This window comes from Tauraco erythrolophus, chromosome 6 (assembly GCF_009769465.1).
Source record: "Tauraco erythrolophus isolate bTauEry1 chromosome 6, bTauEry1.pri, whole genome shotgun sequence".
Taxonomy (NCBI): Eukaryota; Metazoa; Chordata; class Aves; order Musophagiformes; family Musophagidae; genus Tauraco; species Tauraco erythrolophus.
In genome coordinates, this window is record NC_141470.1 from 31,808,875 (window position 1) to 31,820,945 (window position 12,071).

The 12,071-nt window shown below is 35.8% G+C and overlaps 1 protein-coding gene across 3 annotated transcripts in view; it reads right to left on the reverse strand.

Moving 5' to 3' along the window:
• Positions 1 to 422: 422 nt before the first annotated feature.
• The window catches only part of UBR1 (ubiquitin protein ligase E3 component n-recognin 1), a 74,021-nt gene continuing 62,372 nt past the window's right edge, over positions 423 to 12,071 (reverse strand). For all 3 annotated transcript variants that reach the window (XM_086613427.1, XM_086613426.1, XM_086613429.1), the window contains 10 exons: positions 11,191 to 11,258; positions 10,156 to 10,306; positions 9,229 to 9,316; positions 7,425 to 7,558; positions 6,074 to 6,182; positions 4,223 to 4,279; positions 3,656 to 3,733; positions 2,820 to 2,990; positions 2,517 to 2,618; positions 423 to 2,032 (listed from right to left, as the gene is read on the reverse strand). In XM_086613427.1, coding sequence (XP_086469553.1) covers positions 1,891 to 2,032; positions 2,517 to 2,618; positions 2,820 to 2,990; positions 3,656 to 3,733; positions 4,223 to 4,279; positions 6,074 to 6,182; positions 7,425 to 7,558; positions 9,229 to 9,316; positions 10,156 to 10,306; positions 11,191 to 11,258 — 1,100 coding nt within the window. In that variant the 3' untranslated portion in view covers positions 423 to 1,890. The remainder of the gene's footprint in view (positions 2,033 to 2,516; positions 2,619 to 2,819; positions 2,991 to 3,655; positions 3,734 to 4,222; positions 4,280 to 6,073; positions 6,183 to 7,424; positions 7,559 to 9,228; positions 9,317 to 10,155; positions 10,307 to 11,190; positions 11,259 to 12,071) is intronic.

A 12,071-nucleotide genomic window follows, 5' to 3' on the forward strand; every position in this document is an offset into this window, starting at 1 on the left:
GTTTTCATGACGACTGTTCTTCTAAGTTTAGTATGCATTTCAAATATATTTTAGAGAAGACTAACAGAATTAATGTTTGTCATTAAAGAGCTTCATATTCAGGTTTAAAATCTGAAAAAATCAAAATAAGGAGAATGGTCTTGCAAGAAACAGAATACCTGAAAAATATACCAAAGCTAACTATTTATATCACCAGGGAAGGACTATAGCAAAAGTTATAAAAAAGTATTTGAAACCAGAAAATATTTGAGTTCATTGGTATTCCATTTTAGATGAGTTATGGTGCTTTTCAGTACACTCATATGTGCTCTAAAAACTTTAAAAAACTAGGAGAACAATGATTTTTAAATCTAAATCATTATTTGTGATTCTACTATCTCTCATACAATAATCAGCTAAAAAAACCCAAACAAACACAAAGAGAAATCACAAAGAAACACGCTCTCAGACATTAATTTGAAAATCTCCCAAGCCTTATTAAAATGACACAAAAGAATCCAAATAGCAAAGGGGCGGGGAAATTTAGGGTATTGACAACTTCAAATTTTCACACAGAAATGGGATTGCTTGGGAAAGCACTTTTACCCATCACGTCACAAATTCTCTCATGTATATTACGGTTGAAATTCAGAAAACAACAACAAACACTTAGAACCGAAACACAATCACATATTATTGAGAGAGAGTTCAATCACAATATGCTATTAACTACTGAAGGGCAAAGAGACAGACTTAGACACCTTTTTTTCCCTTTTCTGCTCTAACTGGCACTGAACCACTGAACATTCCCCCCAAAACACACAATTTCATTTACGCAGGAACAGCTCTGAACAATAGTGACAGAGGATGAAGAGAGGAAAATTCCTCAAATATGGGCAAACAAACTTTTTTTCATTCTAAAACTTGCTGCTTTTAGGCTTTGATTTTAGTCCAGCCATAGCTTTGATGACATTCTACTTCACTGAAGTCTCTGGCTCTTGTATAACTTGCAGAGCTACAGTACAACTAACCACCTAACGGTATTTTCATGTTTGGTTCTCGGGGAAAATCTCAGAAGACAAACTGTAAAAGAAGTAAAACTAACCACAACCTAGCCAAATGGCATAGCCCTAGACCTCTTAGGATATACAACATTAATAGAGGACAAATTCATCAGATAAAGTGCAGTTCTGGAAATGCAAAAAGCACAGACTTTAATTTCTGATGCAACAAGCAAGATGGTAATTCCCCCATGCACTTCCTATCCCACGCTTCTCCTTTAAAGGGTTCATTAATGAAAACTCTTCATTAAATCCCGGGATATAGCTGAATGCAGAGTTTTCTGTACAACTTAAATGTTTGCCATACCTGTTGCTACAGATTACTAAAGGCCTGGCACCACTTCCACTTCAGTGTTATGTCACAGATCTTGAACTACTTAAAAGCTTCACTAAGCTTGGGAAAAGAACCCAGAAAAAGTAAAGGAAGCTTTTCCATAGCAACACCATTTAGGTATATTTTCAAGGCATGGAAGAGATAGAAATGTGCTATGTGCCCTGAAGCACAGCATTTGGTAAGCTGTCCTCGTCAAAACATGTGGAACAGTCCTCGTCAAAACGTGAAACAACTACAACTTCTCAAAAAACCGGAAATATTTCTAGACCTGAATGTTCAGTAATAATTATATTATGCAGGTTTCCTCCTTTTTGAGGGAGGCGGGGACAAAAAAAAAGGAAAACATACGACCTTAGATTCTGTTTCAATGTATCAGTAATACATCCAACCTAGAGAATCCATCAATTGTGTCCAAACTACAGAATCCACTTGAGAGTAGGTTATTTACTTCCACCCTCCTTTCCTTTTCCAAAGCACTGCCAAAGGTAAGAGTTTTCACTAAAAAAATTGAGAGACTCAGAGCAGTTGCCAGTTGAATCCAAAGAAGATCTGATTCGTTTCTTGGCTCCTGGCAATCTCCTCTATGATGCAGTGATGCTGCCATAGCAGATGGAGCTTCCGGTAACGCTCCCAACATAAGTGCAGGGGATTGCCTCTTCTTCATAGAAGAAAAAAGAATATCCAATAAGCACATCAGAATAGCAATTGAAAAACTGTTCCATTAACAGCCTAGCATTAACACTCTTAACAATAGCCAGAAAATATTAAATACTTGTGTGAACACCTATTCCAACAAGTCTATTGGAAACGAAAAAAATTCTACATGTGACAAGCAATGACTGCCATTTCAGCAGTGGCAGTTGTTGCACATTCCTGATGAAAAGCATACAAAGCATTCTTGAGAAAAGTAACACCATTCAACAGTACCAAAAGAAGTGTATTTTTTTTCCATTATGAATGACCCACTGATGCCTGGAAACTGCCATCGGGAATTTGAAGTTAAACTTTAAGTTCACCAGGCCAAGATACATATTACAGTGCTGTACATGCTAGCAGGAAGAGCATCTTGTCTAATGGGTGTAAGAAAGAAAGAGATACCAAAATGGAAATGTAGAAAGAAAGTCAGTCAAACTTTTACTTACTTCAGACCTGGATCTGTTTCTCCATATTCATCCAAGTAGGGAGCAGGATATAAGCAGCCCCTCGTTTTACCTTCAATGAGGACAACTTTGCATTCCCTGATTCTTAAGGAAAAAATAGTTACATTTAAAAAACAAGACAACTCCCAGCAATTCTTAAGTTTTTTGTAGAGCTGTATTTTAGGTCAAAGCAACGTTTCTTCATCTCAGACAAAAAGAATCAAGTGCTTTGACAATATTATGAATTCTGACCTTCAAGTATTTCCCTTTACTCTTTAACATACTAAATTCTGGCTAGCTACTTACTTGAGAAACATACAGACTCCTGCTCCACATTGAAGAGCATGAGAAGTACAGGCTCCCAACTCCTCCCCATTCACCAGTTCCTGACAGCACGTATTCTGGGAACACAACATAGCCCCACAGAACAAACACAATACTGGATGTTTTTGTTCATCATCAGAAGACCGTGGGCATCTAGAAGAAGTGTAACCAGAACATTATTGCAGGAATTAAAACTTTAAGAGAAATGTTAGCTTAAAAATGTTCCTTAAAAACACCACCAATAAAAAAAAAACCTAACAAGACCCCAACCCACGAACAAACTAAAAACTAAGACATACTATGTCATAACGATATTTCACATATCTACCTCCTCTGGCTATGTTTTTACATTGCTTGAAATATTTCATCTGCAAGATATGCTTTGAGCAGGAGGTTGGACTAGATGATCTGCTATCCCTTAGGATAACTCAGGTTAGAAGGGACTATGATTCACTCTTCCTGGCATTAACCAGTGCCAGCCTTCTGGGCTTGTTATGTCCAGTACAAAAATACTTTTCAGGCTAATAGTCAAACCAAACACACATTGCGCTGGTGAAAAATGACCAGCAGATTAAGCGATAATAATCTTATATGCTACCCTATCAAACACAAGTGACTACATTTAGTGAGCTGTTGTGTTTCAATGACTTAAAATGAAGGTGTGCTAGTATTGGCCAGTATAACCATAACTGTGCTTTCACTTCTGCAAAATAATTTCTGTACATAGTTTTAACATCAATTACAGTAACTGCAAGAACGTAAGAGTGACTAAAAGTGACAAAACACCTAGGAAGACAACTAAATATATCACATCTTACCTAAACTGAGAGGCTTGGTTCAGAAGGCAGCTATAGTCTTCAGGAAGCTCTATTAAACTATTTCTTTTCCTAGGATACCTGGGTAAGTGAAAAAGAACTATTATGAGAATAAAGATTGCAGCAAAGAATAGAATGGATAGCTATAAATCACTATACTGCTAGTCATTCAGTCTTTTCTGCAAACTTCTGCAGTTCCAGAGCAACTCTTCGGTCCTAGAAGCTCAGGCGAGAGGCTCCATGTGGGAGCTTCAGCATTTCTATATTCCAGTAAAAGTGATGAAATTAAATTTCATATGCAACCTACATGTATGAAGACATTTCATGTTTCAGCTAGCTTTTGTTTTTTCCTAGAGAAAGCTAGATAACTTGTCTAACAATGTTGTACATTCTCAATGAAAAGTCACTGCGTGAGGAATAATACACAACTATTTAAAGAGAAATCTACTTTTGATAGTAGAGCAGGAGGAAGAAAATACAAGCCCTCTAACTTGTCCACAACAAACCCTTCATTCTTTCAACAGTTTCTAGTCAAAAACAGAAGAAAAAACACCACCACCAAAAACTTACCTTATTGCAATGCTTTTCCCCTTCAAACAACTTAACACCATCGGGTCAGCACACCACCTATTTCAAACAGACATTTGCAGATGACAGTGTTTAATAATAATATACATTTAGGATCACTAAACTAAACTAGTAAGCAACAAGCAGACACAGAGCAGAAACAAAGGACTGATAATTTAGCTAAAGCTTCAGAAAAAGCAACAGCTATTCTTTATAGTTTTGCTTCAGGAAAAGAATGTTAAGTTTGTATACAAGAGAAAAACCTATGAGAAAAACAACAATGCCTAAAATTATCAACATGCACATGAAAACACAGAATTAACATAGATTTAAAAAAATGCAGTCTTCAGACATCTTCAGATTCTCAAAGTGGGCTACAATACACAGCTCCTTTTGGAATATATCTGCTGAAAGCCACAGCATAAGAAAATATCATACACTCTACTAGGAAAATATTTATTGTTTTTACTTAATAACCATCACCCAATGGTTATTTTACAATGCTTTATTGCATGTTGCATGCTTGCTTAGAATGGCCAAACGTGCCTACCAAAACAAGGGTAGATAGTGGCAAGTTACTAAACAGAGGAATTGTTATGTCAAAGACATCTTTTATTTCTACAAAAAGGAGGAAAAGGGAGAGAGAACTGGAGCAGATGGTCAATCTAGTAAGCTTTATTTAACACATTTCTCAACAGTCATCAAATTTAGTCTTCTGAAATAAGACTCTTTCAAAAAACATATGGGAACTTGCATGATGATTTGACAACTGTTACTATTACATAAAATGCATAGCCTCCTACTTGAAACCTCTGGTTTTGACTGGGAGCACTGCAATGGATTTGTTATTACTACCTCAAGTGATCATTTTCTACTGTTCACAAGCACCTATCCTCTGCGTTCTCTTATAAGCACCATTATGTCTTTGAGCAAACGGAACATGGAAGGTAAACTTCTTTACTAATTTACTGGTGAAAATGCTACTAATTTACAAGTAATTATATATACTACAAATGCAATTAATTATAGTAAAATTTTATGTAGGGAATTGTTTAGGTCAGTTATATGAACTGTAAGTTGGAGTCAACAGCTCAAAATGTTCCTAAATTGAAGGAAGCTATACAACAAAACAGAACAGAAGCAAACACACCCCAGGAATAGCTAGTGTGAGCCAGAGAATTCTGCCGAGAACCAGGAATAACAATTAATGCAACCAAGTGCTCCAACAGTCACAGTAAATACATGGAGACATTCTCCAACACAATATACCAGGATTTTTCTCAGAGGGGGGGGGGGGGGGGATGTATGTGTCTGTTTATTTTGACTTGTATTTGTAGATAATCTCACCAATTATTTCTTTACTGTTAGATTGCAATGTACGTAATACTCAAATTGTACCTTTTAATCATTACGCTAACTTCGACATTCATCAGACTGTTTTGGAAATCCAGAGAAGAAATAGTACAAAGCCTCACCCTGCTAGCTACATAGTTTTCCATATTCTCATTGTCTAGCTCATGTAATCAGCACTTGCTGTAGACAGATTAAAAACAGACCAATGAACAGTAAGTGGCATATCAGGCAAGCAAAGGTTTACAATAACTTCTTTCTGCATGAATGATTTCATGTAGCTCTGCAAGCACTAGTCCCTTAAACTGTAACTGTTTAATGTTTGAATTACCATAAGATATAGAGTGCTTTATGCTTTTGAAGGTCTTTAAGAGACTCACTATACTCATGCACATCAAATGAATGTATGAATTTGAGCTCAATCACTTATTAACAGATTTGATCCAGAATTCCTATAGGGCAATCCCAACAGAAAAACATGGCCTGTCCAGTCCCAATTAGTACCTTTGAAGCAGTGGATTTACTGTGTCCCAATATTCTTGGAAGAGCAGGAACAAATTGGTAGGTAGAGAGAGGTAACTACAAAGTGCCTTGAATTGCCCTTCTTCAGAAACTGCAAAAGAAACCACGAGCAACTGTTAAAGTGTTCCAGCACTGCTGAATAATTCACTCAAAACTAGAAATCTCCTGTCCCTCTTCCACTGAATAATATGCATCTTACAGCTTCAGCTTAGGTTCTAGCTAGTACAATTGGATGTAATTTCACTGACTTAATCAGAGCTATAATAATTTGCATTAGCTGAGGATTTGCTTTAGGTTTAACGAAATTGACATATTATTAAGTTATTTTAAGTCATGCATAAGTCACTGTAAAAACCAAATTCCTTGCTTAAATTCCATTTCACTGCACAATATGCAGCACATTAGCGCAGCAGATTTCTGTACTTAAAACATTTTAGCTTTTCACTATCCTTTTGGCCTGCAATGATATTAAATTTTGCTATGATCAAGCCAGTGTTAATACAGTACATAAGGCTGGATTGTTTTAATAGTTTGCTGGGTGATCATTTATTGGCTCTGCTACAGAAAATGGCATTGATGATTCACCAGGAAGACCCCTCCCTATAGAATCGAAGTTTCAGACTAATAGTAAAGACAATAGCATATCCCAAATTGCAGAGATTTTGACACACATATCCTAACCAAATTCAAACTTAGTTCACAGTTTATATAAATCACTTTAAAATGCTATATTTTGTCTCAGTTGTTCATAGCGATTTTGGTCCTCCTTTCCAAAGAGTTGACGATTCTGTGTCTCACTGCATTTTGACAGAAGACAATATTTATTTGGGGGTTTAGTACCTGTAATGCATTAGGATCCTTTAAGGAAGAAGTTTAAGTTCTATAGTGTGCTTTGTTTCTATTTGGCTCTGTTTTATTGAATCCCTATGTCTCTAGCATTTAGCAACTGCACAAAAAAGTTTGTGTTTTCGTTTCTTTTAAATATACTGAAAGCTATCTCTCAGGTGATGTAATCTAAGCCCCTTGACTTATCCTTAAAACACAGAATCTTTTTATCCACAGGTACTTTTTATCCACTGATATCCAAAGATACCAATACGACACTGATAATTCATATGTTTGCATGTACTCAGTAGTAACTCTTTTCCATTCAAAGAAGGCTGAGACAACTCAGCTTCTCAAGCCTGTCCCATCCTATACAAATTAGCATTTCCTTTTCTTTCCAAGTTTTAATGTAATAACTATTGTTATTGTGAACATTTTAAAATTCTATTCTTCCAAGAAAACAGTAAACTAAGTCAATATGTAGATAAATTTGCTTTCTCATATTTACCTTGTAGTAGTTCTTCAGGTGGAGAAACTCCCAGCAAATAATGAAAAAATAAAGCAGCACAACGAAGGTAAGGCATGATGCCTTTTTTAACAGAATTCCACACAAGCCAGCCTGGAACATCCTGACCAAAGCAACTGTAATACACAAATGAGAAATAGCTGCAGTAGTTCACAACGCAAATCCTTCCAGCACTTTCTACCAATGCTAGCCAAAACGTGAATGACAGCTATGTAGAAACAACACTGATGTATCCCAAACTGTCAAACAGAGACATCTAATTTCTGACTTCCTCTTTGCCTAAGGAATGAGCACTGAGTTTATGTAGAACACTTACATTAAGCCTTCAAATTATCTCAACTTATATTTTTCAGAATTATAAAAACTAAATAGCCAATACGTAGCTACCCATCTCTAGGTAACTCAACCTGATTTAAACTGTGCAGTACACCAGCACACAGAGCAATTGATTCTTGCACTAGATGCTTTTTCATTACCAAAAGCCAGTAATTTTTTTTAAATGGGGAAAGCTTTCCATTCAATTGGTGTATTGAATGCAATTCAAAAATGAGGAAAAACAAACACTCTTCAGGAAAAACAGAACCAACAGAATTAAAAAAATTCATATATCATACTTCATTATGAAAGCCACAGCAGTAGCACTCAGGTTGCTTAAAATAAAGCTATACTAATCTCATTTTTGAGAAAAAATACCAGAGTCTACTCATCTCAGTAATTATTCTTGTAGTTTGTACAATATGAGAATTTAGTCTGAATTTCATAGTAAATTTAACTTACTTAAAATGCCTGTTTCCTAAAAAAAATTAAAGTTAAATGTGAACAAGATATTCAAACAAATATTGACCAGGATGTGCTGAAGAACAACCTGGAAAGGTGTATTATAACATCATAGACCTTTGCAAAATTATTATGTCAATTGTGCTGTTTAAGCACACATAGGTCAGAGTTAGAAGACAGCAATGCAAAAACAGAAATTAAAACACTGAAAATTTCAGAGCTGGGTTGCCTAAACTTTGGCATTTAATTCTGTACCTAGGTGTCTCAGTACAGTGACCTGATTTTCCAAAATGCACAGCACCTCTGATTCTAAGCTCATGCCTCAGAAAAATTACTTCTATTATTTAAATACCAAATTTTAAATATTTAGAAATTTATACTTTAAACTTTTAGACAAGTAGGTAGCATTGTCAATCCTTGAGAAACGTATCTTTGCAACTAGCCTTGGTGAAGATAAATCAAAGCACAATTTGTAGAGGATACATTCATATTTTCTAGCTTATTTCACACAGATACTGAAGTACTAAACAGCCTGTATCTGTATTTATGAAAAAAGTCTGAAAACATGGGCACTAATGCTCAAACAAATAAGCTACTGTGTTTAGCTTTACACTTCTCCCCCGTCTTATAGTAGAACCATTTCCTTCTTTCTGGCTTCGATCTATAATTGAGATCTAAAAAAAAAAAAAAAAAAAAAGGCAAAGAAAAAAAATAACTACTGTAGTTAGTGCTTGTATTTCTCTGCAGAACGGATATAGGTATTTTTTCATCCTTAGACTAAGAATTTACTTTGCTGTCCACAAAAAGTAGCTATTTTAACTGAAAGCATTCCTTTCACCAGTTTCCTTTTTCTCAGTGTTCAGAAGTGTAGGAAGAAAGCACAAAGCATTGTGCTAACTACCCGTACAAAATGGATTTTTTTTTCCCGTTTTCTGTGTTGTTCAGGTCAATCCCTGTGGATTTCCATCTTTCTAGGAAAATGCAATGCTATAACTGAACTGGTACTTACCTACCGGTGTACTGGCAAACCTCTCTGCAGAAAGACTGTGCAGACTGTGCCTCCTCACTGTTGTCAGATGATCGAGAAGTAGGGGATTCTGCACACAAAAAGACGAATCCTATGGTAAACGCGCTTCATTTGTGATACGCTTTTTTTTCATGTATAGGAGCTGCTTTTTTTCTTTTCAAATTGCATTAGAGAAATATTTCCACTTTATTTTGCTTAATGCTTTTCTATTCGCTGTTTTTAACCTAATAAATGTTCTCCTAAAACTGCATGCTGTAAAGAACAATCAAGGATTACTGTCTCGTTGCTCATCCTGACAAAAACTGCTTCCTTCCCTTGAACTTTTGAAGTTACTGTCCTACATAGATTAAGTTACAGGCATTTATTTTTTTTTAATTCCCATCATGTTGAACAAAAAGAAAAGTGGCAGCTAGGAAGCTTGTATGTTACTGACAGTTTTTAACAGTAGTATGAAATACAGAGAAAAGTGAAATTCCACCCTAACAGTTTACAGGATTCTGTATTTTGGCTCTGGGTATTTACTAGGTTGAAGGCTAATGAAAAGTTTATTTCCCCAAATCCATACTGTCACTGTACAGCTCAGAGTGCTGCTGCTGGGCATAGCTTTGCTTCTCCTACAAGGAGCGAAGAGGGGAAAGTTACTGCTCTGGAACAAATGACTTGATCAAATAATGATATATCAGTAACTATTTTGTTTTCTTAGGCTAAGCTCACAGAAGTGATTTAATAAAATGCTCTGAAAATGATGTAGTGCTGTTTACTTTTTACCAGAAATGTTATTACTACCTAGCACTTAGAGTCATTTATTATGAGGAATTTTATACCCAGAAGACACTCATGGTGTTCGTCCATTATTTTCAAGAAACTGTATAAAAGCATCAGAATAATCCAATCCAAATACACCTCTACCTGTTGCTGAAGAGACAACGATTTGTGTTATGTGTGCCAGTGTTGTCAGGTGGAAGAGGTAGAGGTGGTTATAGGCTGAACTAATTGATGAAGGCTGCAAGTCTACAGCATCCTCCCAGTATAAAGATGGAAATGATAGCACAACTCCCACCTACAATGAAAGGGAAGGAGCAAACATTAAAGTAACAGAAATCTGGTAAAAGCTACATGGTTAATAGAAATTATATTCTCACTATACATTTATATTTCATTTCTGTAGACAATTTAAATATGTTCATTTATCTTGCTAGTTTTAATTCACAAAGTGTAGCAAACACTCATTGGGAAATTTTAACCATTTGCGCCCCTCTAGCATGCAGGAAACTCAAATATAATTGTAATTGCCAGTTTAGAGATACACCAAGAAAGCTTGTCTAGTTCCTACAAAGCTTAATTTCTGGTTTTTGACATAAGACAAAGTACATTTTAAAAAAGTGAGAAGACAGACCAAGCATTAGTTAGAAAGGCAACGAGAGCAAAACTGGTTTTATTTCGGTGGGTTTGGTTTTTTTGGTTTTGTTGTTTGGTTTTTTTTTAACAGTAGAAGAAATTATAATACAGATTCGTACTAAGAACAGAAAGAAGGGGATAAGAAAAAGGAGGTAACAAGAGCGAAGGTAAAGGAACCAGAAGGTAAGAGAGGCCTACTGGGACAAAGGGAAAGTGAGAGAAACAAGCTGAGTGGGTGCACCTCAGGGTTTTTTGAAGGTTTGATAGCAATGGAGGTAATAAAAAGATAATTAAGATTGCAAACATGAAATTTAATACAAGTGAGACAGCAAAAACCTGAAAGCTAGAAGAACATGAGAACTAAAAGTAAACACTCATGTATAGCAGTCATATGTAATCATTTCCTTGTATGCGGTGCTCATGTATAACCATTTAACTCTTGCAAATTGAACAGATAATGTAGGACGATCTACAGGGTAAAGTACACAAAAAATCCATGTTTGAAAAAAAAGGTATTAATATGAAGAATAAAATGAACCTGCTTACCAAAACGTGGAACATATCTACTTCTAAGAGGGATGGAGTGTCCTCCACTTTAAAGTTTGGTAGAAGAACTACAAAATAAAGATATCAATCATGCATTTCATATGTATTTTCTTTTTTTTATTATTGAACTGCAATATCAGTATCTGATTTTAGATCCTCTATCACTTCTGTTTTGTCAAAAAAATGTCCAAGTCTGAACTAAGAAAGTATCTATTTAACTCACTGCTTACCACTTATTTAATTGATTGTGCATCTGTAGCTATTTCTACATGCCCAACCAGCTCACAGTTTTAATGACTATATCTTCAAAATTCTGAGACAAAAATCTGTTATTTATTTCTCTAGAACACAGTGTTAACGGTGAAGTCCACAAACGTACTTAAGCACCGCAACACTAGATGCTTCACAACCCATCCCAGTACAAAAGTCTGTACCACACCTAAGAATCCTATCAAGTAGGAGGCAAAGACGGGGATTCACAAAGGCCACCATGCTAACCTAATCATTAAAAAACATGGAGAATAGCTATGTGTCTCAAACTAGCTCTCCCTCAGACCAAAATATCTTAAACTAAACCGCAAGCAGCCTTTTGAAAGTACTAAAAAGATGAAGCCTCACAATTAAGAGAGGAATATCTGTTCTGTGGCTTTATCCATCTGTTCAGTACAGAATTTGAGGAATTTTGAACACTGCCAGAAATGGATTGTTCATCACCTGTAAATATTCCAGATCTGAGTATCTCCAGGCTTAGGTAATCTAGGATAGAGGATTTTTTGGGGGGACTTCAGTGACACAGGGCTAGATTAACAGAATTATTGATTACTTAAGTTCAAGCAACACTCCATGTTTTCAGGCAACACTAGAGAAATTATCACTGTTGT